At 52.0% G+C, this 26,209-nt stretch overlaps 4 protein-coding genes, 1 long non-coding RNA gene and 2 other non-coding genes across 11 annotated transcripts in view; 2 read left to right on the top strand and 5 right to left on the bottom strand.

Annotated features, from left to right (window-relative positions):
- Positions 1 to 2,013: 2,013 nt before the first annotated feature.
- LOC128748146 (uncharacterized) lies at positions 2,014 to 3,140 on the bottom strand. Its single transcript, XR_008412756.1, has 4 exons — positions 2,912 to 3,140; positions 2,539 to 2,818; positions 2,306 to 2,352; positions 2,014 to 2,125 (listed from the first exon to the last, which is right to left on the bottom strand). It is a non-coding gene; the product is annotated as an uncharacterized LOC128748146 (long non-coding RNA).
- On the bottom strand, positions 2,191 to 2,264 carry LOC128749011 (small nucleolar RNA SNORD65). Its single transcript, XR_008412870.1, has one exon. It is a non-coding gene; the product is annotated as a small nucleolar RNA SNORD65 (small nucleolar RNA).
- LOC128749010 (small nucleolar RNA SNORD65) lies at positions 2,422 to 2,495 on the bottom strand. The gene has a single exon (XR_008412869.1). It is a non-coding gene; the product is annotated as a small nucleolar RNA SNORD65 (small nucleolar RNA).
- A 286-nt stretch (positions 3,141 to 3,426) lies between the features above and the next one.
- Positions 3,427 to 6,683, top strand: LOC128748143 (ras-related protein Rab-34-like). Its single transcript, XM_053846580.1, has 10 exons — positions 3,427 to 4,080; positions 4,339 to 4,430; positions 5,187 to 5,252; positions 5,307 to 5,408; positions 5,473 to 5,537; positions 5,596 to 5,647; positions 6,021 to 6,102; positions 6,166 to 6,256; positions 6,319 to 6,426; positions 6,482 to 6,683. The coding sequence occupies exons 1-10, from the start codon at positions 4,033 to 4,035 to the stop codon at positions 6,538 to 6,540; spliced, it is 765 nt and encodes a 254-aa protein (XP_053702555.1). The 5' UTR covers positions 3,427 to 4,032; the 3' UTR covers positions 6,541 to 6,683.
- Positions 6,684 to 6,832: 149 nt separating this feature from the next.
- Positions 6,833 to 19,995, bottom strand: supt6h (SPT6 homolog, histone chaperone and transcription elongation factor). 3 transcript variants are annotated; one of them, XM_053846579.1, is made up of 37 exons: positions 19,864 to 19,995; positions 18,264 to 18,374; positions 18,009 to 18,185; positions 17,657 to 17,727; positions 17,402 to 17,585; positions 17,245 to 17,326; positions 16,916 to 17,171; positions 16,732 to 16,833; positions 16,554 to 16,667; positions 16,383 to 16,472; positions 16,148 to 16,290; positions 15,925 to 16,070; positions 15,757 to 15,864; positions 15,400 to 15,680; positions 15,182 to 15,336; positions 14,826 to 15,021; positions 14,606 to 14,745; positions 13,739 to 13,856; positions 13,589 to 13,665; positions 13,382 to 13,517; positions 13,168 to 13,305; positions 12,505 to 12,672; positions 12,050 to 12,177; positions 11,771 to 11,978; positions 11,547 to 11,694; positions 11,322 to 11,464; positions 11,107 to 11,247; positions 10,842 to 11,037; positions 10,606 to 10,751; positions 10,446 to 10,538; positions 10,263 to 10,376; positions 10,059 to 10,183; positions 9,767 to 9,879; positions 9,620 to 9,697; positions 9,352 to 9,551; positions 9,021 to 9,283; positions 6,836 to 7,972 (listed from the first exon to the last, which is right to left on the bottom strand). In XM_053846579.1, exons 2-37 carry the CDS (start codon positions 18,361 to 18,363, stop codon positions 7,762 to 7,764), a joined length of 5,289 nt encoding a protein of 1,762 aa, XP_053702554.1. In that variant the 5' UTR covers positions 18,364 to 18,374; positions 19,864 to 19,995; the 3' UTR covers positions 6,836 to 7,761. The 3 variants fall into 3 exon arrangements, with proteins under 3 accessions (XP_053702553.1, XP_053702552.1, XP_053702554.1); XM_053846578.1 differs by lacking the exon at positions 19,864 to 19,995 and adding an exon at positions 19,541 to 19,750 and having other exon boundaries at positions 6,833 to 7,972; positions 17,245 to 17,585; XM_053846577.1 differs by having other exon boundaries at positions 6,834 to 7,972; positions 17,245 to 17,585.
- On the top strand, positions 19,395 to 24,022 carry sdf2 (stromal cell-derived factor 2). 2 transcript variants are annotated; one of them, XM_053846583.1, is made up of 4 exons: positions 19,395 to 19,495; positions 20,165 to 20,618; positions 20,962 to 21,158; positions 21,343 to 24,022. In XM_053846583.1, exons 2-4 carry the CDS (start codon positions 20,444 to 20,446, stop codon positions 21,640 to 21,642), a joined length of 672 nt encoding a protein of 223 aa, XP_053702558.1. In that variant the 5' UTR covers positions 19,395 to 19,495; positions 20,165 to 20,443; the 3' UTR covers positions 21,643 to 24,022. The 2 variants fall into 2 exon arrangements, with proteins under 2 accessions (XP_053702558.1, XP_053702557.1); XM_053846582.1 differs by lacking the exon at positions 19,395 to 19,495 and having other exon boundaries at positions 19,558 to 20,618.
- Positions 22,525 to 26,209, bottom strand: part of caln2 (calneuron 2) — a 33,668-nt gene continuing 29,983 nt past the window's right edge. For both annotated transcript variants that reach the window (XM_053846584.1, XM_053846585.1), the window contains one exon: positions 22,525 to 25,547. In XM_053846584.1, the coding sequence (XP_053702559.1) occupies positions 25,420 to 25,547 (128 nt within the window). In that variant the 3' untranslated portion in view covers positions 22,525 to 25,419. The remainder of the gene's footprint in view (positions 25,548 to 26,209) is intronic.

The following is a 26,209-nucleotide window of genomic DNA, read 5'->3' as shown; positions in this document are numbered from 1 at the left end:
TGGCCAGTGTGGATGAAGCAGGTGACCAGCAGAACTGGGCTCCTGCAGGAGGTCAGCGGCTGCTGGAGAGGAAGTCCCACCTGCAGATGTTTGCCCCGCAGCTGTGCGTGACAGCGTTGGATTACAGCAAGACACTCGTAGAAATGACTTTCCAGTCCACACGGGAGGCGACTTTCATCCCGTGCCGAGTCGCCCGTGTTGTTTACGTGGTGATCACAGAACACATGTGCAGGAACGTGTCGCCGCAGGCTGCAGCCACAATGCAGGGCGATTATCCCCCCCGTCCTCTGAGCTCTTCCCCTCGAGACCATTTGGTCCAGACTTGTCACATGCATGACAAGTCCGAGACGGATGAGCTGATTTGCATATAAGGCTGCAGCAGGAAACCCTGCGGCAGAGGAATGTTGTCAAGAGAGGCGCAGTGAAAGGGCTTTATATCCCTGTAACCCGCAGCCGCGCTTGGCGTGTCAGACATGCCAGCGACTCCAGACACGGGGGGGCCTCCAGCCAGGACATGGAAGGGACGGGACGCTGACTGGGACCGCGGTCATCTGAACCATCAGGAGCAGAGCAAGTCAGACGTCCGGTCAGAGTCCGCCGATCACCACTGACCACAGGTGAGAGCTGGTCGCCTCACAGGTGCCACCGACTGCTGTTCTCACCTCAGTGAGAAGAAAATACAACTCAAAACTCAGGAGTCCAACCACGCTTCTCTCTGCTCAGATGCAAGTGTAAAGAGTAGGATAGAAATAAGTTCTGCTTCCAACATGCCACCCTGAAGCCAAGTGTCTGCACAAACGTTTCACCGTGGGAAACTGCAGTGGAAGAGTTCAAGCAATCGGCCTGACAACGTGGCACACGCCACAGCCGGGTCAGGAGCCCAGGCTGAGGGCGCTGCACCTGCGCCACACCTCCGCCGTGAAGCGTCACTGCTGCCCGAGCGCGAGGCTTCAGCTGAAGCGCTTCATTCCTGCAGCTGAGGACATGTCGGACCACTTGGTGCTCACAGAGCAGAAACTCCGGTTCTGACAGACTCACCAGGTGTTCACAGCGGTTTGACCTTTCATCTGACCTTGTAATCACAGGCAGCGCTGCACTCAGCTCAGTGACTTCAGAGACAGCAGGTCAGAGGTCGAACCAAGGTCTGGGACTCCGGTCCCAACAGGAGGCTCCAAGGTGAAAACCACAGCCAGCAGGTGAAAACTAGCGACGGCTACCGCAACAGCGGCACTCCGAGCTCATAGAACAATCCCGCCGTCGGTGAGACGATCATGTGACCGTGTTGACATGGCAAAAATGCACCAATCTGTTAACAACGAAGCGCATCTGTCAACAGGAAGCAGCTGCTGAAACCATCCGATCTCACGGTTCCTTGTGAATGTCTGCGTGGATCTAGGGGGCAGCACCAAGGGAAACGCTAGTCGTGTGGGACCATCTTGATCTCCTGTCGGAGAATGGATTTATTTCAGTCTTCACCCAGTTTGTCTCAGATTTTCGACTTGCCGTGTTCCATTACAAATCAAATTTCAAGGTAGTTAATTTAGCACCTGTAAAAACATTAAGTAAAAAAAGGTTTTCACATTTAAAGATATGGGATAACAATGAATGCAGAGACGTCAATGATATCGTTTACAGCAGGTCATCAAGTCAGTCAGTTCAGTCTGTCCAGTCGGTGGCCTGCAGGGATTCTTCATGTCCAGCAGGTGTCAGTGTTCAGTGACAGTATCAACGCAGTGCGTCATTGTGGCGAAACGCTTTATGCCTCATTTACCCATCCCTAGCTAAAACACAAGCTCAGTCAGGGAGCAAAGCTCAACGCTGGTCAGAAACCTCCACCCAGGGCTCAAGCTCTGAAGACCATCTAGTGAGGAGAGGACGCTTGAGCAGAGAGATTCAGGGTCAAAGGTCAAGCCAAGAATGTAGACCTGAAGAACTGGGTTTGGAAAGAGCAACATGAGCTCAACTTGACCAGTGAGAACCAGAGGGGGGCGGGGCATGAACGACTGAAGGCAGTTGATGTTCCAAAAGGCTTTTATAGAACAGTGTTCATTTGATGTCAACAAACACAGCAGGTCTCCCCCTGGAAGGCTCTGGTCCTCAGAGAGCTGCGCCGAGACGCCGACCCCTGCGGAAGAAAGCCTCATGAGACGATGGCGTCCTGGGCTGGAAGCCCTCAGCCTGCAGCGTTTGATTCAGAAAACCAAGGTTCACCAGCGAACAGTCTGACGGTAATTCCAGCATCATCAGTTTAGGTTTCATCACGACACCATGAGCAGCAGAAGCAGCGTCACGCTGCGCCACTCACCTGCGACCGAGTCGCCGCCTGCCAGGAGGAGTCCCAGGGAGACGCTCCTGCAACAGAAGGAGACGGAGTCAAGTGGCTGCCAGCAGAGCAGCCGGCGCCGGCGCTCAGGCTGCAGAGCTCAGAAAACCAAGCGTCACCACTGAACCATCTGCCGGTAATTCCAGCTGTGTCAGTTTAGATGTCATCACAGCACAACACAACACTCGGCTCCACACAGGGGAAGGAGCACCCACCTGGAGCGACACCAAGGCTTCCGGCCAGAGGGCGGGGGTCACACGTGCCGTGACCCGCAGGAGACGCCAGCAGCCAGTGGGAAGATGGAGTCACGTGGAGGCTGAGCATCAGCTGGAGGCTGGGCAGCAACTCATGTCTGCAGCGGTCAGGAAACCAGAGACCATCGGTGGAGCTCGGACGGTGACCAACACAACAGCGGGGTCAAATGAGACGCTTGGCTTGACCTTTGACCCACCCGAGCGCTGACGCGGGGCTCAGCCGGGAGGGCAGCGGGTTAGCCTGAGAGAAGCCAATATTCAGGTGTTGCATCAAAAATGTGGCACGTATTAGCGCCAACTCGGCGAACAGTCGCGAGGGACGGGAGCATCTTACCGTGGTCGAGCTCCCGCGCGCCTCCGTCCGCGACACGTGCTCGGCCGCGGCCTGTAGACGCCGCTCTTCCGCCGAGAAACATCTTATTTTACTGGCGAAACAGCAACACAGCGCGGACTGAACGTCTCTATAGTCCGCGGGCTCCTCCAAACAACAGAACCGACGGTCGCGTCAGCGAGCGCTACACAATCTCCGACAGGTCTAAGGCAGGAAAGGACAACAGACAGCCGCGAGAGCGCTTATATGGAGCGGGCGGCGGAAATGACGTCACCAGCCAGACACCGTCTGCCGCCTGCTGTATTGGAGTGGAACTACAGCTATTTCCACACTCATCAAGTGCTTGGCTTCAAAGGAGCCAAACAGATGGCACCGCACAAGTGCGACCCCAAGTGGCCGTTTAAAGCCACGAATCAATCCCTAAGAGCCGTCATCCGGGGGAGTCCGCCAGAACAACAAAACAGGACATATATATATGTTGTGTTTCTTGGGGTTTGATGTGCAGGGTGGAGCGAAAAGAGGACGAGTGGCTACGGTTCAGAAGCTGTGGATGGACTTGTTACTCTTTTCAACATACAGAACACAACTCCAATTAGTACATAAAAAACAATGTTCAATGTAGAAATGTTAATGCTACACGGAAACATGAGCGCACCGCGCAAGATGCTACTCCCAGCGTGGCACGGACTGGGGCTGTGGCCGCAGGGTGGCGCTGTTTGACAGTGAGCGGAGCGACGCGTCTGGCGCGCAGAGGGACGCGCGGCGGCTCGGACTCGTCTTCAGCTCGGCACTGAACGCATCAGCGAAACTTGGCCCGCGGATCTCGCTCCAGCTCCAGGTAACGGAACCGCTCTTGTCTTACTAACCGCAGCCGCCCACATCGCCTCTACACGCACGACGGACCACTGCGTCAAGAGGTTTCTCGTTTGAAGAACTAACTTTCTGGCATTTCTCCGGAAACAGTGGCCAAAGGTTGTTCTCGCTCTTCAGGTGTGAACGCGTTCATTTCCCGGCTGGAACCGCGCTGATGCGGCTCCGACTGGGTGGACTAGTTAGTGTCCTCATAAGTGTGTGTGTGTGCGTGTGTGTGCGTGTCAGAGAGCGAGTGTGGCCCGGGGTTCACGATGCTGCCACCTGTGAAGAAGGATCGAATCATTACACAACTGCCAAAGGTCAGAACCACACACACACACACACTGTGCTACCGCTCTCCTTGTGAGGACCTGTCAGGGCCTCCCCCTCCTGAACCGGGCTCTGAACCAAAGTGAGCCAGTGATTTTGAAGTTTGGACCCCCAGATTGAGGCCTAACCTTGCGGGGTCCCAGGAGCAGGTGTGTTTCCAAAGGTCGGTCCTCACAAGTGCAGCGGGTCCACACTCACCTCACCATCCTTCAGAGCTGCGAGTGAAGCCTCTCGCCTCTGTGTCTCAGTGTTTCAGTCCCCACGCAGCGCTGCACACCCGAGACAGCTTCCACCCTCAGGTGACGGCCGCGTGCCAGGTCCAGAGGCCCGACTCGGTCAGGTGGGAGCAGCGCCCTCCTCACACACGGCTGGCACTGTCATGCACCTGAGTGCACTCACCATGGTGCTCTTTGCGTCGGCCATTTTCTTTCAACCTTTCGTCCCGCTGCTCCTCCCAGAGCTTTTGCTGTAGAGATGCGGTTTGAAAAACCAAAGCATGCGGCCCGCCCGGGAATCACCTGCTGTTTTTTTCTCTGACCTAGGAGCCAGAATTCCAGAGATAGGCCAGGTTTCGTCACCAATTTTCCCATTGAAAATGAATGAAATTTGCCTCTACTTCAACGACTCGCAGCTCCCCAAACTTTGGCCTCCAAACTCAATGAAAAGCTCGAAACGCAGCTGCACTTCTGTCCTCTGTCGCCCTAAAAAAAGATCACAGCCAAGTCGTATTGTTTGCCCACAAATCGGCCTCGAAGAACCCGAGATTTGGCGAAAATCGAAAAGTTAGAGTGAGCTATCAAGCTGGTTAGAGCGGAGCAGAGCAGTCGAAATCTAGTCATGTTCCCGTTTGTAAACTGCCACAGTGGCCAAACGGTGGGTCGCAGAAACATGGAAATCTCCAGTCCTGTAGCCACACTTGTCCTCTCTCGTAAGATGTGCTCAGAATTACTGGAGCACTTTCAGAATTTGTGTGAGACCAACCAAAGAGAAGTCCTTCTTTAATGGCTCCTTGAGCAGTGAAACCCCTGGAGTGGGTGGACAGCAACAGGGTTTCAGACCCCGGTGAGAGACCTGGTGGTGTCTCCTCTGTCCTCAGCTTGAACGTGGCCAAGGTCATCGTGGTGGGAGACGTGGCTGTGGGGAAGACGTGTCTGATCAGCAGGTGAGGGTGAGCCAGCCGCGTGGTGCCACCGCCTCACTGGTCTCCGTTGCCCAGGTTCTGCAGGGGGGCGTTTGACAGGAACTACAAGGCCACCATCGGCGTGGACTTTGAGATGGAGCGCTTCCAGGTTCTGGGGCTCCCGTTCAGCCTGCAGCTGTAAGTTCACGCACTGCCATGGCGCCGTGTCTGGCTGATGTTGACTGTGTTGCGGTGCTCTCAGGTGGGACACGGCGGGGCAGGAGCGCTTCAAGTGCATCGCCTCCACTTACTACAGAGGAGCTCAAGGTGAGACCCTCCGGCAGGTGACATGGAGTCCCACTGAAGTTTCTCTGTTCCCGTCCAGCCATCGTCGTCGTGTTCGACCTGAGCTGCGTCGGGTCACTCGCACACGCCAGGTACGACGTCACCTACACACGGGTCGCCTCGGGACTGTGTCCTACCTGTCTCGACTGTGAGGAGTTTTTTAACTCTAACCCCTAACCCTAACCCGAGTGTGAGGTCACCACCCCACGGCAGGACGAGCGGATTGACCAGTTGTTCTTAGAATGGAAAGAGAAATGTGCTCAGTTTAAACAGACATGTCCGTCAGGTTCTAAAAGCCTCTCGCTGCCAAGCGTCTTGTAGATATTAAACCACTGTTCCTAACTTTCAGGTTCAGGTGAGCCATGTGTTTTGGATGGTTAGGTTTATGGGGAGAGGCTGGGGAAAGGGTGATGACCAGGGGAGGTCCTCACAAGTATAGAGGTATAAACGTGTGTGTGCGCGCAGGCAGTGGCTGCAGGACGCCATGAAGGAGAACGACCCGTCCAGCGTTCTTCTGTTTCTGGTCGGCACCAAGAAGGACCTGAGCGTGAGTAGAGCTGAGCTGAGCAGGCGGCGCACGGCGTCAGGGGCTCACCCTGCTCTCTTGCAGTCTCCAGAGCAGCTGGCCCTGGTGGAGCAGGAGGCCATCAGGCTGTCGGAGGAGATCCGGGCCGAGTACTGGGCCGTGTCCGCCAAGTCAGGTCTGCGGCCGCCGCACCCTGCCTGGCCTCGCGCCAACTCCCCTGGCTGTCCTCTCTCGCAGGAGACGGCGTCAGGGACTTCTTCTTCCGCGTGGCGTCGCTGACCTTCGAGGCCAACGTTCTGTCGGAGGTGGAGAAGAGCGGCTCCCGCCATCCCACCGACGTCATCAGTGAGTGCTGAAGAGGCTCTCGCAGATGGGACGCTGACTCCCGTGCTCTTCACAGGAATCACGGAGACGCACGACGCCCGCCTAGCCGCCAGGAAGCCCAACTGCTGCCGGTGAGGAGGAGCCAGTCTGGACCGGACCCGAGGTCAAACATGAAACCGTGACCGTTTGGTAATGAGGGTCAACCGCAGGCCAGTGCTGTGACTCATCTGTCGACCGGCAGAGGCTCTGCATGACCCGGATACTTGGCTTCACGGGGACCAGTGAAGCCAGCGACTGGTTCCTCACTGGAGGCTGAGGAGCCGCCGGTGCTGTTTCTTTAGCAACACTCTCATGAAGTCCATAGACAAATGGGCTGCGAGGCCCCTGAATTAAAAGCCATGTATCTCCCAGTCTGCCGTCTGTCATGTGTCTCGGCGCGTCTAATGTGAAGCATGCGCCGTCTCCCATGACCCCGCCGTCCTCGCACGCCGCACCCTGGAGACTCAGAATGGAGCCATTGTTCAGCGCAGAGAAACGATTAGGTTTTCCAGGACGTGGATGATTTCAATCAGGTGACTCTTGGACAGAAACATCCAGCTTGATCCCAACACTTTTATTAGAAAAGGTCATCAGCAGCGAGGAGGTCGACGCACCCCAAAACCACGGGACAGAGGAGACACGGAACAAGCCATGCAGACGGACTCATCCAGCCGCGGCTGCGCTGGCACGCCCACGTCACACCCGTGGTGCCTTCACTGACCTGCTCCAGTTCACAGCCGCATCACAAGATCATGAGAAATGCATCCGTTTCAATGTTGCGACCATGTGACGCGTCATAATGAGTGAGGCGCCGCCACAGCAGAACAGAAGATCCGCCACAAGTCGACGCTTCCATTGGCTCGGTCTCAGCAGACCACTAATAAAACAGCCTGCTGTGTGAGGGGTGATCCACACCGGGTCCTGATGGGGACGTAATACAGGCCTGGGTCACCTGACGGGAGCGGGCGCCACTGATGCGCAGGCTCCAAGTGGAAACAGAAAAACATCTTTATTCATCCTGCTGGATTTTATACAAAAACTGAATTGGCAGATGGGCGAGTCGTTGTCATGGCGACAAGGCCGCTGCCTCCCTGTAACGCTGGGCGGCCGGTGGGGTCGCCGGGGGTCATCATCACGGCACTAACTAAAAACCTGTCCAGATAAAGACAGTGGTCTGACGGTGTCTGTAGGTCCATCTCCTCTCTGTCAGACGCTTCAAGTGTCTATTCCCGACTCGTCACAATACTTTCGCAGCAGAAGAGAAGACGTGGGGAGCAGGGGTGAAGGAGGGAGGGAGGGGAGGCCCCCGTCTCTATCCTATCGATCCATCTCGTCCAAGAGGGGCGTGGCGTCGCCGGCGATGGACATGGGGGTGCTCTCGATCATGGGGCTGGGCGAGGGGCGCGGCGTCATCCTCTGGCTCTTCTTCCGACCCTCCGCCTCCTTCTCCTTCAGCCACTGCTCCGCCATCTTACCCCAGTCCACGGCAGAGGAGTTGCCGGTGCTGCTGCTGCTGCTGCTGCTGGGCCTGTGGGGAGAGGGCGGGGCCTGAGTTACGGAGAGAGACTGGATGGATGGCGCCCTCTACAGGACACAGCAGGACGCACAACATCCACAGGCAACAGAGGCACCGGTCCACTGCTCACACACCGGGCCTGCCCCAGGTTCTCCTCCCAGACATCAGCCTGAGGCATCTTTTCCCTGTCTCACTTCCTGACCCTGAGGTTCAGGCGCCTTTATACGTGCGCATGTTTATCCTACTCCCCTCTTCTTCTTTCTCGGTGGGCTTCTCCCTTCAGAGGTGGCCACAGCGGATCATCCGCCTCCATCTCCTCCTGTCCTCTACTTCCTCGTCTCTCAAACCTACAGACCTCATGTCCTCCTTCACCACCTCCATCCATCTCCTCTGTGGCCTTCCTCTCCACCTTCTGCCTGGCACTTCCAACATCTTCATCTACCAATGTACTGGCTCTCTCTCTCTCTCCTCTGTCCATGTCCAAACCATCTCCATCCAGCCTCTCTGACTTGGTCTCCTGAAGACCTGAGCACATGTGCTGTCCCTCTGATCCTCTCATCATCCTGCTCTCACTCCCAGAGAGAAGCTCAGCATCTTCATCTCTGCTACCTCCAGCTCTGCCTCCTGTCTTCTCCTCAGTGCCACTGTTTCCAAACCATACAACGTTGCTGGCCTCACCACCCTTTTGGACACTGACACATCACACCTGACACTTTTCTCCAATGATTCCATCCTGCCTGCACCCGCTTCTTCACCTCTTCCTCACACTCTCCATGGCCCTGGACAGTTGAGCCTCAGTACATCAAACCCTCCACTCTCAGGATGAAGACTTAACAACTGTGTGATTCTAACTAGGTTCCAGTTTGGGTCAGAGGCCTGATTCAGGTGTGTTTTAGATGGTTGGATTCAGGAGGACCAGGTGGACACCTGTGCCACAATGCACTGCAGCAGCTGAAAGAGCAGCTGAAATCCCCTCTGCTCACAGTCCAACACTCACTGCAAACATTCACTTTCACAACAGGTGACTTTTCTGTCACTGACACGTCAAACTGAGTCTCACTTTGGTTGCTGCTGCTGCTGCTGCTGCTGCGGCGTCCGGCGGCTGGACGAGATGGAGGACGACGGCGTGCCGGAGGAGTGGCCGTGGTGGCTGCTGTGGCCGTGGTGGCCGTGGTGCGACAGGTGGCCCCCGTGGGCGTGCGAGGACTGGGGGGTGGAGCCGGGGTAGAGGGGCGTGCCCAGGGCCTGCTGGCTGGGCGTGGTGTAGGAGTAGCTGGGCGTCATCATGGGCGTGGCCATGGGCTGCTGGGGCGTGGCGAACACCTGGCGGAGACACGCGTCGTCACAACACCTTCTCACACCTGGCGTGTCGCGGCCACGTCGGGACTCACGTGATAGGCGGAGGAGCTTCCTCCTCCTCCTCCTCCTCCTCCTCCTCCTCCAGTGCTGCCGCTATAACCACCGTACTGACTGGAGCTCCACTGAGCCGGCGTGGTGTTGGGGTTCTGGCCCTGACCCGTCACCGCGGCGATGGCGTTGAACATCTGGGACGTCATGTTTCTGGGCAGCGCGTTGACGGCTCGCGTCAGGTCTGGCGGCAGAACACAAGTCAGAGGTGAGCGTGGCGTGGCCCGGAGCGGCGGGGGACGAAGTGCCCACCTGCGATGTTGATGTTGGCGGGCGTGGCGTTCAGAGACGCCGGCGTCCTGGTCCGGCTACTGTTGCTGGGCGTGATGCCTGTGGAGGAAAGGAGGCGGTGAACTCGGGAACAGTCCCGCGGAAGAGAGCAGAGGAGAGAGCGCCCACCTGGGACCGGCTCCTGGTAATGGTCCTTGAACCAGCGGAACAAGCCGTTGACTGACGGGAAGATCTGGGAGCGGTAGCGGAAGCCGTCTGGGGTGATGGTCACGTACTCGATTCTGAGCAGGGCAGAGCCATTTTCCCATTCAAGTCAAGGCATTTGAAGCATTTCAAACACGACAGAGCCGAGCGCCTCTGCGGCTGCTTCCAAACTCACAACTCTTGCTCGCCCCCCGCCTCACCGCACTAGTCACCCAGACCCTCAAACCTCCCTCCCACCTGTGCAGTGACGCCTCACCTGGGTTTTCCACGCGGCTGGTACCCAAGAATGAACTTTCCTGGCAGATCTTTGCAGGCGGAGATGAAGTAGGGAATGAAGGTGGGCTTCTCTCTCTTCGTCCTGATCAACAACTCCTCCATTTTCTGTCGCAAGACAACAGCACAGAGTGTCACTGCAGCCCAACGTGGAGCGGCCTTTCTCTCCTCCTCGCTAGATAAACACCTCTTTGCTTCCTCCGTTACAGTCCTGGAAGTATTTGTGGCTCAGAAGGTCACGAGCGAAAGAGGCCATCGGCTGAATGTAGCGAGCGGTGATCTCATCCAGGTCTTCAAACTCCTGTGGAGAAGCAACTTCAGCGTCCTTTGACCACTTTCTGGACATCAGGTGAAACAGGAAGACACCTACTTCATTGTTGATCCAGAGGGTGTGACCCAGGCTGAAGGCGTTCTCCTTGCCTTCTTCTCGTACGTCCACGTGCTGGTAAATGTTGTCAGCCACCTGGGAACAGACGTCTGTCATGAGTTCCTCAGCTCTTTATGAGGTCAGGAGTTCCCGCTTCCTGCACCTTCCAGGTGACGGTCAGATGATTCTCTCCTTTGCTGCTGGGGCGGATGATCAGGTCCCCCTGGTCCAGAGTCTCCATCATCTTCTCAGCCTGGTTGAAGCTGATGTTGTGGAAGTTGGGGTGGGCAATGACACGCTTTATATAAGCTGCGGAGACCAAAGGAGCAAAGGACGAATTTCAAATTGAGGGTCAGAGTCTTCCATCAAACCACAGGAGCAGCCCGCTCCGCGACTCACGTGTTCTCTGCTGTTTCTTCTTCAGCTCCTCCTCCAGCTTGTGGTCGTCAGACTCTGCGTCAAAGTCATAGTAGGTGTCCTTCGGAAGCTTCCACTCGTTCTCCTTATCCATCAGGTCGGAGGTTCGGCACGTGAGGTCCACGCTGAACTTCTCGATGTCGATCTTCATGATGCGGCAGTGGACCGTCATCCCGACCTGCTCCAGGAGTCACATGTCAAACCAAGCCTGAGGAAACGGAAGAGGTCCACAGGAGCGGAGCATCACCTTCACTCGCTCCTCGGGGTGTTTGACCAGCTTGTCACTGAGAAACTTGGTGGGAATGAAACCCTGGACGCCGTTGTCCAGTCTGGTCCGCACCCCGATGGCCTGACCAGGACAGGAGCCGCTGTCAAAGTGGTTCCACACCTGCACAAGAAACCACATTCACTCACAGCAACGCTCCTGGAGGTCAGGGGTCAAGAGGCCGGCGCGGCCCATACCTCGCTGAGCTCAGGGAAGTTGTCCTGCTGGCAGAAGGGACACTGCCACAGGCCAGTGCTGTCATTCCGGATGGCTTGATCGTAGCTCTCTCCTTGAGGGCGCCGATGAGCAATGCCAGTCACCACACAGGTGATCAGCTTTCCTGGAGACGAACAAGGCGCCACAACATTCACAAGGATCCATCTGAAAACAGGGGAGTCGGGGAGGACGGCGCATGCTATTACCGATATAGAAGGTCTCTGGGGTCTCCTTGGTGAGCAGGTTGAACACCTCCTCTGTGTTGGGAACCCTGTAGGGAACTCTCAGGTCCTTGTACCTGCAGCTCAGCTCTGCACGGATGTCATACAGAGTAATGCCCTTGTTGCCGTAACCCTGAGGGGAGAAGATTCACGTTGACGGTCCAGGAGCACGAAACACCGCCCCGAGTTTGACCTCCTCAAAAGTCCACCTGTCGCTCCAGCTCTTCAGCAAACGCATCCAGATCCAGATCCTTGAGACGCTCGGGATTTTCCAGGATCTCCTCCAGAGCTCCCGCAGGGTTGGCGTCTTCTGCCGACTCATCGTACTCCAGGGCGTCCACAGCCATCTTTCGAGCCCACTCGTACGTCTCGGGGTGCACGCGAGAGCCGTCCAGGACCTCGATGTAGGAATCCGTACTGTCCATACACACAGCGACGCCATGTTGGTCACATCAGGACACTTCAAAGGAAGAGTGACACTGTCGCACCTGTCTCCCAGGGAGGCGGTGTCTATCTTGATGAAGCCGGCGCAGTTGATGAACACTTTAGGTCCCATGTGGCACATGGTGACCAGCTGGGTCCGGTTCTCCAGACGAGTGTTGTTCTGTTTCAGAATCTGCACCAACACAGGAAATGACTCTGAGGTCAGTCAATCACATCAAAGGACTTGAGTCCACAAGAAACATCAGTCAAAAAGAAATGCACTGCCTGACACCGATGACACCCGCCTCTCCAACCTCGTCCAAAAGTACGTCTGTGTCAAGTAGGGAGGGGCGATATGGACACAAAAAAAGCGGACCACCACACTCTCCACAACTGTCACACGCCGCGGTGCCGTCAGCGTCTCCTCATGTTCACGTGTGCAGGTCCAATGCAGCCAGTGAGCCGCGGGTTTATCCAGTTTATGGTGAGATGCAGAAGTGTCACATGAGGCAGGACTCACCTTCAGCAGATGGGAGCCCTTCCTCGGGCCCAGCCCACAAACGTACTGGACCAGGCTCTGCGTGTGAGGGTGGGCTATGGCTCGGTTCACGTCGACTCCAACCTCGTTGACGCGGTTGATGAACTCGCAGTAGAGGGCGTTGAGGAGCTCCTCCTTCACCACGTGCTCCTGGAAAAGCCATGGCGATGTAACGCAGACCAGGGCAATGTGCAGCCTGGGGACCAAATGTGGCCCTTTGACTGTATTTATGTGCCTCTCCTGGAGTCAGTGTATGTAAATTATAAAACTGTCTTGTGCACTGTTTTTTTGTTCATTATGATGCAAGTGAAACAACTTTCAGGTTTGATTTTTTTCCTCTTAATCCTTGGTCTTTTCCGTTGGCTATTTTACGGGTATTTCCTGAAAGTGCATTTTGAAATGTATGAGACACATCGAGAATCTTTAAATGGAATGTAGTTGCAGTTGAATAAAACACAGCAAACCAAACATATTTTCTGTGCACTTTCAACATGTATTTTAATAATCATACATGATATCATCACTTGATTTTTATTTTCATTTTTCCCTACCCTGCTTTCTTTGGGTTTGACGGCCCCTCTCTACAGCCACAACACATAACCTGCCCACCTCTGATGTCATGTCTGTGAAATGAGCGGCCCTCACCTGTTGGGGGTGCAGCTTCAGGCAGAGGATGTCTTCATCGGTGCTGCAGACTTGAGCGTACTCCATCAGAGGATCCTGGATCTTGCGAGCTATGGACACCGCCTGCCGCAACAGCGGTGGATAGTCCCGGAAGTCGGTCTGAACAGAGATGCAGCTGAGTGTCAGGGCAGCAGTCACGTGTGCCGTACGTCACGTCGGTCGTGTCAGTAGTGACCTCGGACTTCTTGCTGTTCATGTAGAGTGTTGCCAGTTCATTGTCCACCAGCTCGACTCCGACAGCAGGCAGTGAAGACTCTTGCTCCAGCTCGCTGATCGCCCTCTTAATGTCTTCGATGATCATTTGAGCATCTCTGCAACAAAGACAACACGTTCACGTGGACATACATCCTGTACCTCACATGCTTACGAGCAGCTCTTTCACCTGTTCTCCCCAGCGACCGCCACCACGTGAGGTTTCTTACTGGACAGAAACCTCTTGAGGTTTTCAACGTCCTTGGCCTGAGGAAGCAACACCCATCAATGATGGTGTATAAACTGAGAACATGTGATTGGTGGCGGAGAAGAAACAAACCTTCTTCTCTCTCTCATCTTCTCTGAAGGCATTTCTCCGCTTCATGAAGTAGGGCAAGCGCAGGAAGTCCACCACCTCTCCTTCTCCGTTGATCAGAGCGCAGAACACAGGCGTGTCCCTGTCGACAGAACATGGACAGAGCACTTCAACTCCTTGCACGGCTTCTGCAGAACACGCTAACAACTCTGTAAACAACGCAAACAACTCTGTAAATACTCTCTGTAAATACTTATAAAAGTTCAGTCTTGACTGTTGTTCATGAGTGACATCAAGAAATAACCTCACACTGCCACTGTAACAACACACAGCTCAAAACTAGAGACTCGCTTCACACCGCAGGAGTGACACAGTAAAACAGGTGGGCAGTCAAATTTCCACATCATAAACTGTAACCTTTGTGAGGGGCCATCATGCCAAAAGAAAGACAGCGAGGACTAGGGGATGAAATGAACCATTAAATATTCAATGGAAGCAAGGATATGAAGAAGTGTAAATGTGTCATGGAACCTAGAAAGCAATATTTTATATGCATCTTGTTTGAACTGAAACCATAATAAAACTATGGACCAAACACCAGATAAAATTGATTATGAATTTCCTTTCAACAAATTTTGAGGAAAATACAAAAATGACAAACGAAAAGAAGACGCTAAATTTTAGTCATAAATGTGTCATATTTACTGTCGAACCAGTGCTGACTAAAACGGAAACAGGATAAAAAATTGTCAGATATAATGCCGACTTATCAGTTGTATGGTTTTAGTCTGACCTCCTGAGGGCCACAAAAACACAGGCAGAGGGCCCCGCATATGGGGCTGCACTTTGCCCAGGTCTGCAGTGAAACCATGCAGCCCCAGTCACACACACCTGCTGGGTGCATAGGCAACACCAAGCACCCGGATTCCTTTCCCCTGACCCTCATCCATCAGATCATCATCCTCCTCCACCTGCTGATCTGGTCTATACGGCGACACCTTCAGCCAGTTGTACAGGCGCCGACAGCATGACTGGGAGAGGAGCAACAGGGGTGAGCGTCACCAAAAACAGAAGGGATGGATTGGGACAATAGATGGGTCCAAGACTTTACCCTGACGATGCTCTCTTTGGCTTCAGCTATCAGCTTGCTCTTGAGCTCCTTGGCCATCTGAGGGTACAGGAACTGGGACAGAGCTCTCTCGATGGCCGACGTTCTCTGCCTGTTCCACTCCTGCACCTGATGACTGAACTCATCTCGGTAGTAGAACTGTTTGATCTCATCAAAGTAGGTCTGGTCACCAGCAAACCTGCGGAGAAATTCAACAGGAATGCTCATGTTTGAGCCACTGTAGAACCAGATCAATAACCCGAGTCGAACACAACACTATTTCACTAAGGAAAAAAAGGTATTTCCAAACGGATCCATTTCTCACAGTCAGCTGGTCTGGACACGATGAGTGCACTCACACTTTAGGTCCCACAAGGTCGATGGAGATGTCGATGGTCAGCAGTCCCTCGTCCTCAGCCAGGCACATCTTCAGAAACTGATCACCATTCAGCTCTTTCACTGCCTTGTTCTTGAGATACTTGAAGGAGTTGGCGAAGCTGCTCTCATCTATCTCCTACAAGAGAAGAAAAGCCATGAACACTGGAGAAGGTTCAGCTCATGAACTAGGATGACAGACCTTCTTCCCCTTCTTGGTTGGCTTGATGTTTATCTTTGCTCTTTCCTGGAAGGTTTGCCGCAGAACATGTCTGACCAGCGGCTCTCGAGCGATCTGCATGGCCACCATGTACCTGGTCCCTTCCAGCACCGCCTCCGGAGTCGAGAACTGACTGCAAACATAGTCTTTGGCCAGATCCAACGGCTCAGCAGGAAACTGCTCCGTCTCGTGACGTTGGTAACTGTCCCTCAGATTTTCTCCGAACTGTTCTGGGGTCAAACCAAACTTCTTTGCCAGGCCATCTGAAACCCATAAAGAGGTTGTGGTGAACGTAGAAACACACGTGTGTGTGTGTGTTGGGAACAGAAGGCCACTCACCAAGTCCAACACTCTGACAGATGCTGTACATGTCACGGCGAGAAGCCAACTTGAGATCAGGTCCTCTCTGTTCCTCCTCTTCCTCCACTTCCACCTCCTCCTCTTCACCTGCAGCAGATCATCGCATTAGTCTTTCACTCACTGACAACACAAAACAAAAGAATTCACCGTCTTCGTTGACTTCTTTGATTTTTTTGAGTTTCTTCTTGTTGGCTTTGGCAGCGTTCTGCATCTTGGGGATGTCTCGACCATAGTACAGCAGGAAGTGGTTGTACACGTCACCCAGCTCCTCCAGGGTCTGAACATCTTTGAGTCTGGAGGAGAGACAGGGTAGAAGGCCAGTGAAGTCACTCAGTTCTGACTGTGGTCTGGGCCTCAAACCCAGACACACCTCTCCATGTCTGCGGTGTCAAGAGGTCGGATCCCATCGGCCAAAGGTTTGTCCGGGTCTGCTGAAATCTGCTCAAACTGGAACGATTGCATCTTCTGAAACAAGCGAGTTAAATTCTGCTTCCTGGTCTTCAGTTGAGTCCACTGGAGTTCGAAGGGAGTGAGAACAGAACACGATGGATTCAGAACAAGCTCTTGAATTCATGTCTTATGTGACCAGCTTGACAGAGCTGTACCTTCTCATCCCACTGCCAAACCTTCCACAGGTCATTGATGTTCAGCTCGGGCTCCACATACTCCTTTCTGTAGAAAGCTATGAATGGAACCTAAAATGACCGGTTGACACATTTTTCTCAAAGACAAATGAAAGAGGCATGTACACAGTTACAAAGAGAGGGAGAGTGAACCTCAAACTGCTGGTTTCTCATGAAGTTCAGAGCCTCCTTGATCTTTGCGATGGTGCTGGGACCCTTCCGGCTGAAGTTGGTGGTTGTCCCTCTGTCCAGGTAGTCGGTGCTCTCCTGTTACACAGTCACAGTTGAGTATTGCACCGCGTAACTGTAGATATGTCAAACCAACATGTACCTGCATGGAGATGGTGAGCGTGGAGAAGCCATGTCTGAAGATCCACTCTGCTTCCTCCTCCAGCTCATCATCCTCGGCAGGTTTCACAGGGATGGCGCGTAACTGTCAAACACAACCACAGTTCACTTGGAAAAACAGACCTTTGATTGAAATCCAGTTCACCACCTTCCACTCCAAAACACACCTGGAATCTCTCCGGCATGTCAGTGGAGCGGATCTCGTTGTCCTGGTCAGTCATGTGACTACTTTCCAGCTCACTGGGCTCATAGATCTCAAAGATGCTCTTTCTCCCGACCCGCCGCTTAATCTGTTTCTTCGGTCTGTCCCATCCTTCTTCATCCTGGTCCTCTTCCTCCTCCTCACCAGCATCGTAAGCATCGGCATCAAAGTCTGCAAAGTCAAAGTCGCCGCCAAAAATCTCCTGCGCCTCCTGCAGGGCTCTGAGGGTGAGACGACAGAGGTCAGACAAAAGATGTTTTGAAACAGATGAGGAGCTGACAAAAGCACACTCACGCGTCAGTGTATCCGTGAAACTTCTTCCCTCCCTTTTTGGTGATGGGCTGGCCGTCATCATCAACAATGAAGTCATCGATATCTGTAAAGTCACAGCAAGAATAAACACCATCAAGAACAACTTCTGTGACTTTGTGTGGCTCCAGCTCTGACGTACCCGACTCCTCATCCTCCTCTTCTTCCATGTCATCTTGGTGTTGCAGAGGCTCCTCGACAGCCTCGCCCTCCTCCAGCTCACCCTCTCCATCACCATGGAAGATTTCATCAGCGATCAGGTCTTTCCCATCATCATCGTCGTCTTCATCGTCATCCAACGTCTTAACTCGGTCATACTTCTTCTTCTGCAACATAAAGCCGTTATAAGATGAGCGTTAGCAGAAATGTCTGGAGGCGACAGTCGGTGAGGTCTTACCCTCCTTTTAACTTTCACACCCAGGTTTTCTTCAATGAGGTCAAGATCTTCATCGTCCAGATCATCATAAACTACAACAGGCAAAAGCACAAATATTAGAATAAGCAAGAAATCAACATCTGACAGGATCATTTAGCATCTTTCTTTTCAAAAGCACAGAAAAAAACGAGCGTGTTGCAATGTTGAGTGTTGTGTTCCAGTGTTGTTATTTATTTATTTATTTTTGTTTCACAAATAACTCACTAAGTAACAAAGTAATTACACCCTCATGACTAGATTTGGGGTTTTGTGGATTATGTTGCTGAAAAACTAAAACAGGTTGATTGAAAACAGTGCTATCTAATCAATTTACCCCGTTTTTTACGGCGATGCCGAACTTCATCTTCAGAGTCACTGCCAGGACCTCCCTCCCCGTCACTCGCACTCTTTGGAGCTACATCCTCATCTTCATCCTCATCCCCATCATCAATGAGGCCCCGTAAATTTCCTTGCTCATCCTGGTCCTCTGTGTTGTCGTCGTCCTCTTCGTCTATCGAGAAATGACAGGTGACATTGACACACACTGCATAACAGGAACAAGTGACAAAGACAATTGATGAGGTCCTACCATCGTCCTCCATAAACATTTGAGTCTTCTTGGGTTTCAGATCCTTCTCCTCCAACTCCTCCTCAGACTCCTCTGCCTCACTGTCTATGAAGACAGACATGTCTGCCGCTCCTACCAACAGGAAGACACGAGTAAGGTCAATGCTGCGAGGCATGCTAACTTAACCAACGCCACGCTCAACATGCCACCTTCATCTGACACCTTTCTGCCACAAAGACACCAGCACTCTGAATTGGCTTATAAATATCAACTCCGATATGCAGAAAGCTCAAAGTTAGGCTTGAAAATCTAAAGCTCAATACAAATAGACAGAGTGCTAGTTCTGCTGAAAAAGACATTGAGACATACTTTGGATGCTGTCCTGCCATGTCTTCGCCTGCAGTCAAGAAGCATTAACAGTATTTCTACTGTACCGATACTGGTTATATAAACAACCCAAATGTCCCCAAATGTTATGGGAAGAAAAAAGGCCATGGCGTTCTGCAGACTCTGATGCTTTATGTCGAACATCCATATTTGTTTCTTCTGTGCTCAGAAGTGCCTTTTAAATAGAGTTGGATGAAACAGGGATAGAAGACAGTTGGAAAATGATTATAATATTCACATTAATATAAACTTAACAGTATTTGTCATTGGCAGACAAATGTTAGACTCTTTCAAAAAGGCACCTAAATTCATCTTCAACATCAGTTGCTGTGTCTTTACATGTGTAAAGACGAGCCTTTTCCCAACCACTGCACACAGCTCGAGGGGGGATTCTATGGCTTCAGCAACAATGAACTTCACTTTCTTTCTTGTTGAAGCTATAGACCACTGTCCTATTTTAGTATTCAGCTTGGGTTTGATCGTTTAAAACACATCCTGGCCAAGATAGAAGCCAGATACCTCATGGTAACCCACTAAGAGCCCAACAGAATTGTCGCATTCTCAATGATGAACTGAGTCAACATGAGCATTCAAACGTGACCAAGCCTTGTCACTCAACTTGAACACGATGTCGTCGTTCAGTGATGGAGCCTCGTGCTTTGTTGACCATGTTCGGTCAGTGACAGCACGTCATTCTTCAAATAAATACCACTTAAGCACAAAAGAAAGAAATTGACTTCCCAGTCGCTCCTCCGAGAAATCTTGTCAACACACAGTTGTAGTCGTAAATCCAACAAAATAGAAGACTAAAGACTAAATGCGACGTTGAAAGCTTTTTAAGGAGAGTGTATCATGACATAACATGCGTAAGTTATTTGAAAAGGGCAAAAAATGCGACTGATTTTACCTACATGGAAGGGTGCTAGCCTGTTAGCTTGCCCTGACAATGTTAGCAACCGATGCATCTCCTCACAGTGAAAAATCACCCTATACAGCAGACGTCACCCGCCTTTACTTAGATGCGTCGATGAGAACTACGGCATGCGAATAGCAGGCGAACAAACGAGGCCTGCGATCCAACTTCTGAGTCCTGCGTCTCTAGAAAGCCTTTCACGGAGCTAACTTAGCATTAGCCTCAACAACAACAACAAAACAACGCACGAGACGAGTTGTCTGAAGAGTCACTGAGGAATTCACCATCTAGATCGAAAGAGAACGTAAACACATGACTCACACGTCGCCGTGTCCGGTTGTTTTAGGCAACAATGATTGTTTTCTTGAGTGTTTTCGGAGCGTTGAGGAGATGAATACTAAAGATGGCCGAGTGTGCGGCGTGATGATGCCGCTGTGAGGGGGAAACTTGATCGCGCAGCAGCGCCCCCTGCTGCCAAGAGCGCGAGATGAACCAACTATGCACCATCCAAAAGCGTTTTTTTTATATTAACCAGTCGCGACGATCTGAAAACAGAATGACAATTGTTTAATTTTATGTTTTAGTGTGTGTTGTTGTGTCATCTGAAAGATTGAATTCTCAGCCGGATTCCCAGGTCTGTCCTCTCAATGACCGATATCTTCCAAGTTCTTCCAAAGTTCCAAGGCAAGGAGAGGTCTTTCAAGGTCTGTCAACTCTAACCAGGGAACCGCTCGGAGTCAGGTGTTTGGAGTCAATCAAGTGGCTGCTCGAGGAACCGACCCCGGGGCTTCCACTCCGCTCCTCAGGGGGGCGCTGTGTGGCCAAACAGTGACGCCCTCTCCGAGCGTCGTGACGTAGGCAGGAACGACAAATCACCGGTGCGTGTTCCCCTGAAACAGAAATGGGCAGCTTCGATCGCGCTCCGAGAATCACACCTTTAGTGCTGCTCATAGCGTGTATGACAGGCCAGTCAGTCGGGACCGAGTTAAGCTTCGTGACATGCGGATCAGTCGTCAAACTTGTGAATATAAAGCACAACGTGAGGCTTCACTCGCATGAAGTTCGCTACGGCTCCGGTGAGTGTTATTACGGTCATTGTTCTACTAGTTTGTCACGACACGTTCTACTCTTCAGACAGGTTTCCCATTTACACAGCGGGTTTATCTGTCACTTGACAAAATAACTGGCTCGTAAACGAATCGAAAGACAGACGAAACGAAGAAAAAACAAGAACATTATTTTGCCGTTTTCACTTTTTTCTTTGTTGCATATATACGGTTCGGCCATTCCACTGAATCCACTCATTGGCAGTTTTTATTGTCTAAAGCAACTCTGTGTTTTTATTGTGTGAGGCAACGCTCTTGTTGTGATTCCCGAATTTACGACGTTGTTTCTGTGTGCCGTTTTTCCGCGGGGCAGGAAGTGGCCAGCAGTCAGTCACAGGCGTCACGGCCGTGGAGGACAGCAACAGCTACTGGAGTGTTCGCGGCACCAGTGACTCCTCCTGTGTCCGAGGAGCCGCCGTCAAGTGCGGTCAGGCCATCCGCCTCACCCACGTCAACACGGGCCGGAATCTGCACAGCCACTACTTCGCCTCTCCGCTCTCCTCCAACCAGGTAGGTGGAGCTCGCTGGTCGACACTCCTCAGTTGAGGGGGAGAGAAATGTCACTCGCTTCAATAGATCAGCCGGTTTGGTCGTCCAGTAAGGTCCTGGAGTGGATGCTCGTCTGGTTCACAAGCCAGCTGTGGTCCTCCTCTGAGTCTCTCCTGACCGTCTCTGCTGCCTCCCCTGCTCACAGGAGGTGAGTGCGTTTGGAGAAGAGGGCGAGGGCGACCACCTGGACGAGTGGACGGTCCAGTGCGGAGGGTCGGTGTGGAAGCGTGAGGAGGCGGTGCGCTTCCGTCACCGGGCCACCGACGCTCTGCTGGCGGTGACCGGGGAGCAGTACGGGCGACCCATTCAAGGTCAGTGGGAGGTTCACGCCATGCTGAACCCCAGCCAGCACAGCCTGTGGAAGACCATGGAGGGCGTCTTCCTGAAGCCCAGCGAGAGTTCCTCAGCACACCCCGACTCCAGTTACAAGCACAGCGAGTTCTGAGCAGCCCTGCCTTAGTCTCTCACCAGCAGCACCAGCCGGTGGACTTCCTGTCCCGCTCCAGTAGTGACACTTGGCAACAACGAACACGTCCGTGTAAGGAGATTCAAGTAGACTCTCTGCAGAGGGTGACGCCAGTGTCTCTCAGGGCTCAGACTGAACTGCTGCAGTCACACAGAGCGAGTCCTGAAATACTGTGTCTGTCCGTGCTGGAGACATCAGGCCCTGAGGAAGAGAGAAGCTGACCCCGTGTGAAGCTCCATGATCAAGCGTCTGCTGCCTCTCTTCACTCTCATTGAAAAACCATACCTCATTAAAAGAGCCCTCTGCTGCAGCACGCCGCCCTGGTCCGGACTCTGGTTCTAGTGTGATGTTTTTACTCACTGATGCTGTGTTTTCACCGACGATCAGCTTTTGATGATCCGGCCACAGCAGAAGAGCCACGCAGCAACATGTGTGTGTGTGTCCTTCTGTTGATGGAGCTGGTGTTTACAATGACGGAAAAGAAAAACAATGAGTCCCTGTGATTGAAAGCTGAAAAAGAAGTATGGTTGGAGTCGACGTCGCAGCTTGGACCCGGACAAACCTGCGAGCAAAGCCAGACGGGTGGGACCAGGTGCTTCGTTTCCTGGATCTTGGTTAGAGCCTCTGTCTAGCTGCAGACTCATTCAACACAGCACTAACAGGCTGCTAACACCTCCCACTCAAGACCCTCCTCTTGAGCCTGATCTCCTCGTTGGAGGCGCAGCAGGTGAAGTTAGCCGACGAGGCTGGAGCCCAGAAGGTCCTTGCAGGTCGTAGCTTCCATCTTACCAGATGAGTGGAGAATGAAGAGCCGCACAGGCGCTTCTATAAAAAACCAAACTTTATTGCATAAACATATGGTTATAGATACTCAGATGTATTTATTATAATGTATTATATTCAACAGAAAAAAAGTATATTTGCATTTTAAATACTGCTTCCGTTGGTAACTATTGCTGTTTCTCAGCAGCATGTCCTCCCTCCACCTACAGTCAGAGTTAAAAACAAACAAACTTAAAAAATAGTGTTAGATGTTCGACTGGATAGAAACCAGGGCTCCCCACAGCCGCGCGTGAGGAACCGCACCCGCTGCGGTCATGGGGATCATGTGAGCTCGGATTTGCATATTTATGAGAATGCCCTCCCGTTGGATTCGTCGCTGGTATAAACTAGAAAAATGGCTGGCGCAGTAGAAAGTGGAGCCTCAGACGCGTGACCTTAGAAGGGACGGCAACAGTGACGAAGACTTCCTCCTCCGCGAGAGAGAGAGAGAGTCGGAACATGCACGCGGATTTACAGGTTTGTACATCTTCGCTGTTTCTACATCCAGGTCTGCTGTCCTCCAGTCGACCTTCACTGGTTCCACGGTTTGATGGTGGCACCCCAGACGGAGGGAGGGGGTGCTGAGCTTGTGAGGACCTCGGTTCAGCACACACGTCTGAGCCTCCAGCAGGTGGCTCGCCACTCGCCAACCTCGACTGCTTTGCTACTTGGTGTGTGTGACTCGGTTGAGTTTGACCTCAGCAGTGAGGCGTCTAGAACTGTGATTGTTAACGATAGGCCCGGGGCCCATGGTAAGACGCTCAGTTCAAACCCATGAGCCACGTATGGTGGCAGTAGTGAGTCAGTGAAGTGACTTGACAGCTGCACATCTGTGATAGTCACCAACTATGGAGAAGTTCTTGGAAAGAAACGACGATAAAGAAAGTGGTGGCGCCCCCTACAGTACACACTGTTCACCTGTTGGAGCAGGTTTGAAAATGAATTGGATGGCAAAACTTTCATTTACACTTTATTCCTTATTTGGAGTTTAAATAAAATATATTATTTTAACTTTATGATATTTAGACATGCTTTTACTATAAGTATTTTATTCAGAATTATATTCAGTTTTTCCAATATTCGCAACGGTTTGTGCCAAGTATTTTTTCTTTTTTTCTTTCGTAAATTTGATGAACATGACTTGCAGCTGCTTCTGCTGCCGGTTGGACTTTTCCATGACAAATATCTTTGCAATGATCTGATGGTTTCATGTCATTTCACAAGGTTTTGGTTTTTTTTTTATGTGTAAGACGATTAAATATGGACAGCGCTCCTCTCCACAGTTCAGAGTAGGAACATAGATCTTTGTGAGTTCTGCCCTTTGGCTCAGCTCTTTCCCACCACACTGTCCTGCTCCATTGCCGACCTCCTCTGACTGGTGAACCAGACCAACCTGTACTGCCCTCTTCAACTGGCCACCATGAAAGGAGCTGGTCCCCATCCTGGGCCACTTGACTTGATGCCAGGACTACATTTATCAAACGCTGCGAAGCCATGACGCCAACAGACGCTCATCGTGTCCAACAGAGCTGTGAGGGGGAGCATCCCACCGGTGCTCAGAGCGATGTCACATGACAACCAGCCGATGATCTGGAGGGAAAGAGGCGGGCGGTCCTTGGTGGAACTGTTAGACAGATCAGAGCAGCGACCTTGTTTTGACTCAGCTGCGTGCCTGGATCATGAGGCCCAAGATGAGCAACAACTTCTGACATCTGAGGACAAGTGGGACGCAGCAGTGAAGCGTACACTCCCTGCACTACCTCCCTCACGGAGATCACTGTCGGACCAAAACAAAACCAGGACACACATCTGCCACAAGTCTCCAGGACTCACACACACGACAAGACGAATCTCCACCCACCTCCCGGGTCACACGTCGGCGTTTCTACGCTCTAATTCTACTTATAAAACTGAGTGGCACCATAATGGGTCAGCTTCAGTCGGCTGATATCAACGGTTGTTCAGTGCAGACGGTTAGAAATGCCCTCGCGACATTCACGCAACACAATTCACCTTTGACCCTGGTGTGTTGCAGTTCTCCGTTAGACCTCTAGACGGCGATATTATCCACGAAAACGGCTTCAAAACAGACCCGTCTGTGCTGTGTATCCCTGATTTATCTGACTAAAGACTCTTCTCTATACATTCAGCTATGGATATATATATACATATACATTGGAGCAGTCACGTGACACGTTATTTACAGTAGATAAGTGGGAGCAATTGGCCTGGCAGTGCTTCAACTGTTCTGGCATGCTTCTCTGGGGGTGGAGGGGGGGGGACGCAGCTGGCTATAAAAGGTGCTTTAGAAGTAGTTTTCACCCCAAAAATCATCTGCTCAGGACTCGCTGGAGCAGAAGGACACTGCACTCACTGCATTTTCATGGGGTGGGTCTGATGGGGGGAGGGCAGCTTGTGCTCTTCCAACATGCTGAACAGTTTACAGTCTTGGCCAAAAATGTTCATCACACAGTTGACGCCTGTTTGGAAGCTACAAAGATTCAAGAGACGACGGGTCTCTTTACTGTGAGCCTTTCATCCGTGCACAGTGATGACATCACAGCGGCAGTCAGGGCGGAGTCAGCTAAGGTCCGATCGATGGCGTGATCCGTCACAAAGCAGAACTGTGTTTATAGAGTCCACTTTTGGCCAAGACGGTAAATATAGTGGCGAACATTCAGAGCCTCCACATTCGATAGGTTCAGACATTCAGTTCTGGACAGTGATGCTGGGGTCAGGGCGGGGCGCCCCCCGGGGGTCAGGGTGCTCATCTACATTCTACAGAACACGATTCTCCGCTGCCGTAGTCTTGGTCTGCTCTTACTGTTTCTTGGGGTGAATTCAAGTGAGACAAGAGAAAATGCTCGTGTGGTCCGGCTTTGGCTGAGGGGACCGCAGGTGAGGTCATGGCTGGTCTGTCCACAGTGCTCCCGGTCACTCCATGCCGTTCCGCAGCATCTGATTGGCTGCGATGAGCATGACGCTGATGATGAAAGCCATGGCGAACGCACAGATGAGGCTTTTCCTCACGCACGTCTGACGATTCTTCTTTTTCGGATGGACTGGAGGAGAGAGAGAGAGAGAGAGATGAGCGGGTGAGAGGGTTACGGCGAGCCCACCGGCGGCAGGGAGACAACTTCCTCATGCAAATGTGTTTTTCATGAATATTCTTCATCTCCGCCCGCAGTCCTCACAGGATGCGGATCAAACACACTCTTGTATATTCATGTTGCTTCACAAGACAACCAGGGATTTCACCCAACACGACGCCCAGATTTCACACCCTGTGATGGAGACTCTCACTGCCAACACACTCCACTTGGCTCCTTCTCAGTGAGAGAACTTTTATCTTCCTTACGCATCAAACACACTGCTTTTCTTGTGACCATGAGCTTTCATTTCATTATAGTCTTTCAACTTGGACTTGCGTGATTTTATGTTCACACTTATTTAAGGAACTGCAGTTATATTCTACATTTTTATTAGGTTTCCTCAATCTCTTTTTTTAATTTATTAATATGCATATTTTTTTCCATAAAATATTTCCATATTTTTCCTTTGTTAGATGGAAACACTCATGAACATTCAATATTGCTGAAATATTTCATTCTATTATTTATTTTTCTGTATCCTATTTTTCATCAATCAAGTCTGCTCTAGTTTTTTAAATCTCAAAATAACACAGTTTTATGTTGTAAAATTATATTTTTCACCAGTACCTTTA

Source organism: Synchiropus splendidus, chromosome 17, assembly GCF_027744825.2.
Source record: "Synchiropus splendidus isolate RoL2022-P1 chromosome 17, RoL_Sspl_1.0, whole genome shotgun sequence".
Lineage (NCBI taxonomy): Eukaryota > Metazoa > Chordata > Actinopteri > Syngnathiformes > Callionymidae > Synchiropus > Synchiropus splendidus.
Note: the sequence above shows the minus strand (reverse complement) of the source record. Positions and strands in the feature narration are given on the sequence as shown.

What these genes read in the sequence shown, in the direction of transcription:
- LOC128748143 (XM_053846580.1), top strand. Translation starts at nt 4,033, where the DNA reads ATGCTGCCACCTGTGAAGAAGGATCGAATCATTACACAACTGCCAAAG. An exon ending in GGGTCACTCGCACACGCCAG is followed by an intron (nt 5,648 to 6,020) that starts GTACGACGTCAC and finishes GTGTGCGCGCAG; the next exon opens with GCAGTGGCTGCAGGACGCCA. An exon ending in GGCCGTGTCCGCCAAGTCAG is followed by an intron (nt 6,257 to 6,318) that starts GTCTGCGGCCGC and finishes CCTCTCTCGCAG; the next exon opens with GAGACGGCGTCAGGGACTTC.
- supt6h (XM_053846577.1), bottom strand. Translation starts at nt 18,363, where the DNA reads ATGTCTGTCTTCATAGACAGTGAGGCAGAGGAGTCTGAGGAGGAGTTG. An exon ending in AGGGCTCCCATCTGCTGAAG is followed by an intron (nt 12,178 to 12,504) that starts GTGAGTCCTGCC and finishes GTGTTGGTGCAG; the next exon opens with ATTCTGAAACAGAACAACAC. An exon ending in CAGCAGCAGCAGCAACCAAA is followed by an intron (nt 7,973 to 9,020) that starts GTGAGACTCAGT and finishes CTCTCCCCACAG; the next exon opens with GCCCAGCAGCAGCAGCAGCA.
- sdf2 (XM_053846583.1), top strand. Translation starts at nt 20,444, where the DNA reads ATGGGCAGCTTCGATCGCGCTCCGAGAATCACACCTTTAGTGCTGCTC. An exon ending in TGAAGTTCGCTACGGCTCCG is followed by an intron (nt 20,619 to 20,961) that starts GTGAGTGTTATT and finishes TCCGCGGGGCAG; the next exon opens with GAAGTGGCCAGCAGTCAGTC. An exon ending in CTCCGCTCTCCTCCAACCAG is followed by an intron (nt 21,159 to 21,342) that starts GTAGGTGGAGCT and finishes CCCTGCTCACAG; the next exon opens with GAGGTGAGTGCGTTTGGAGA.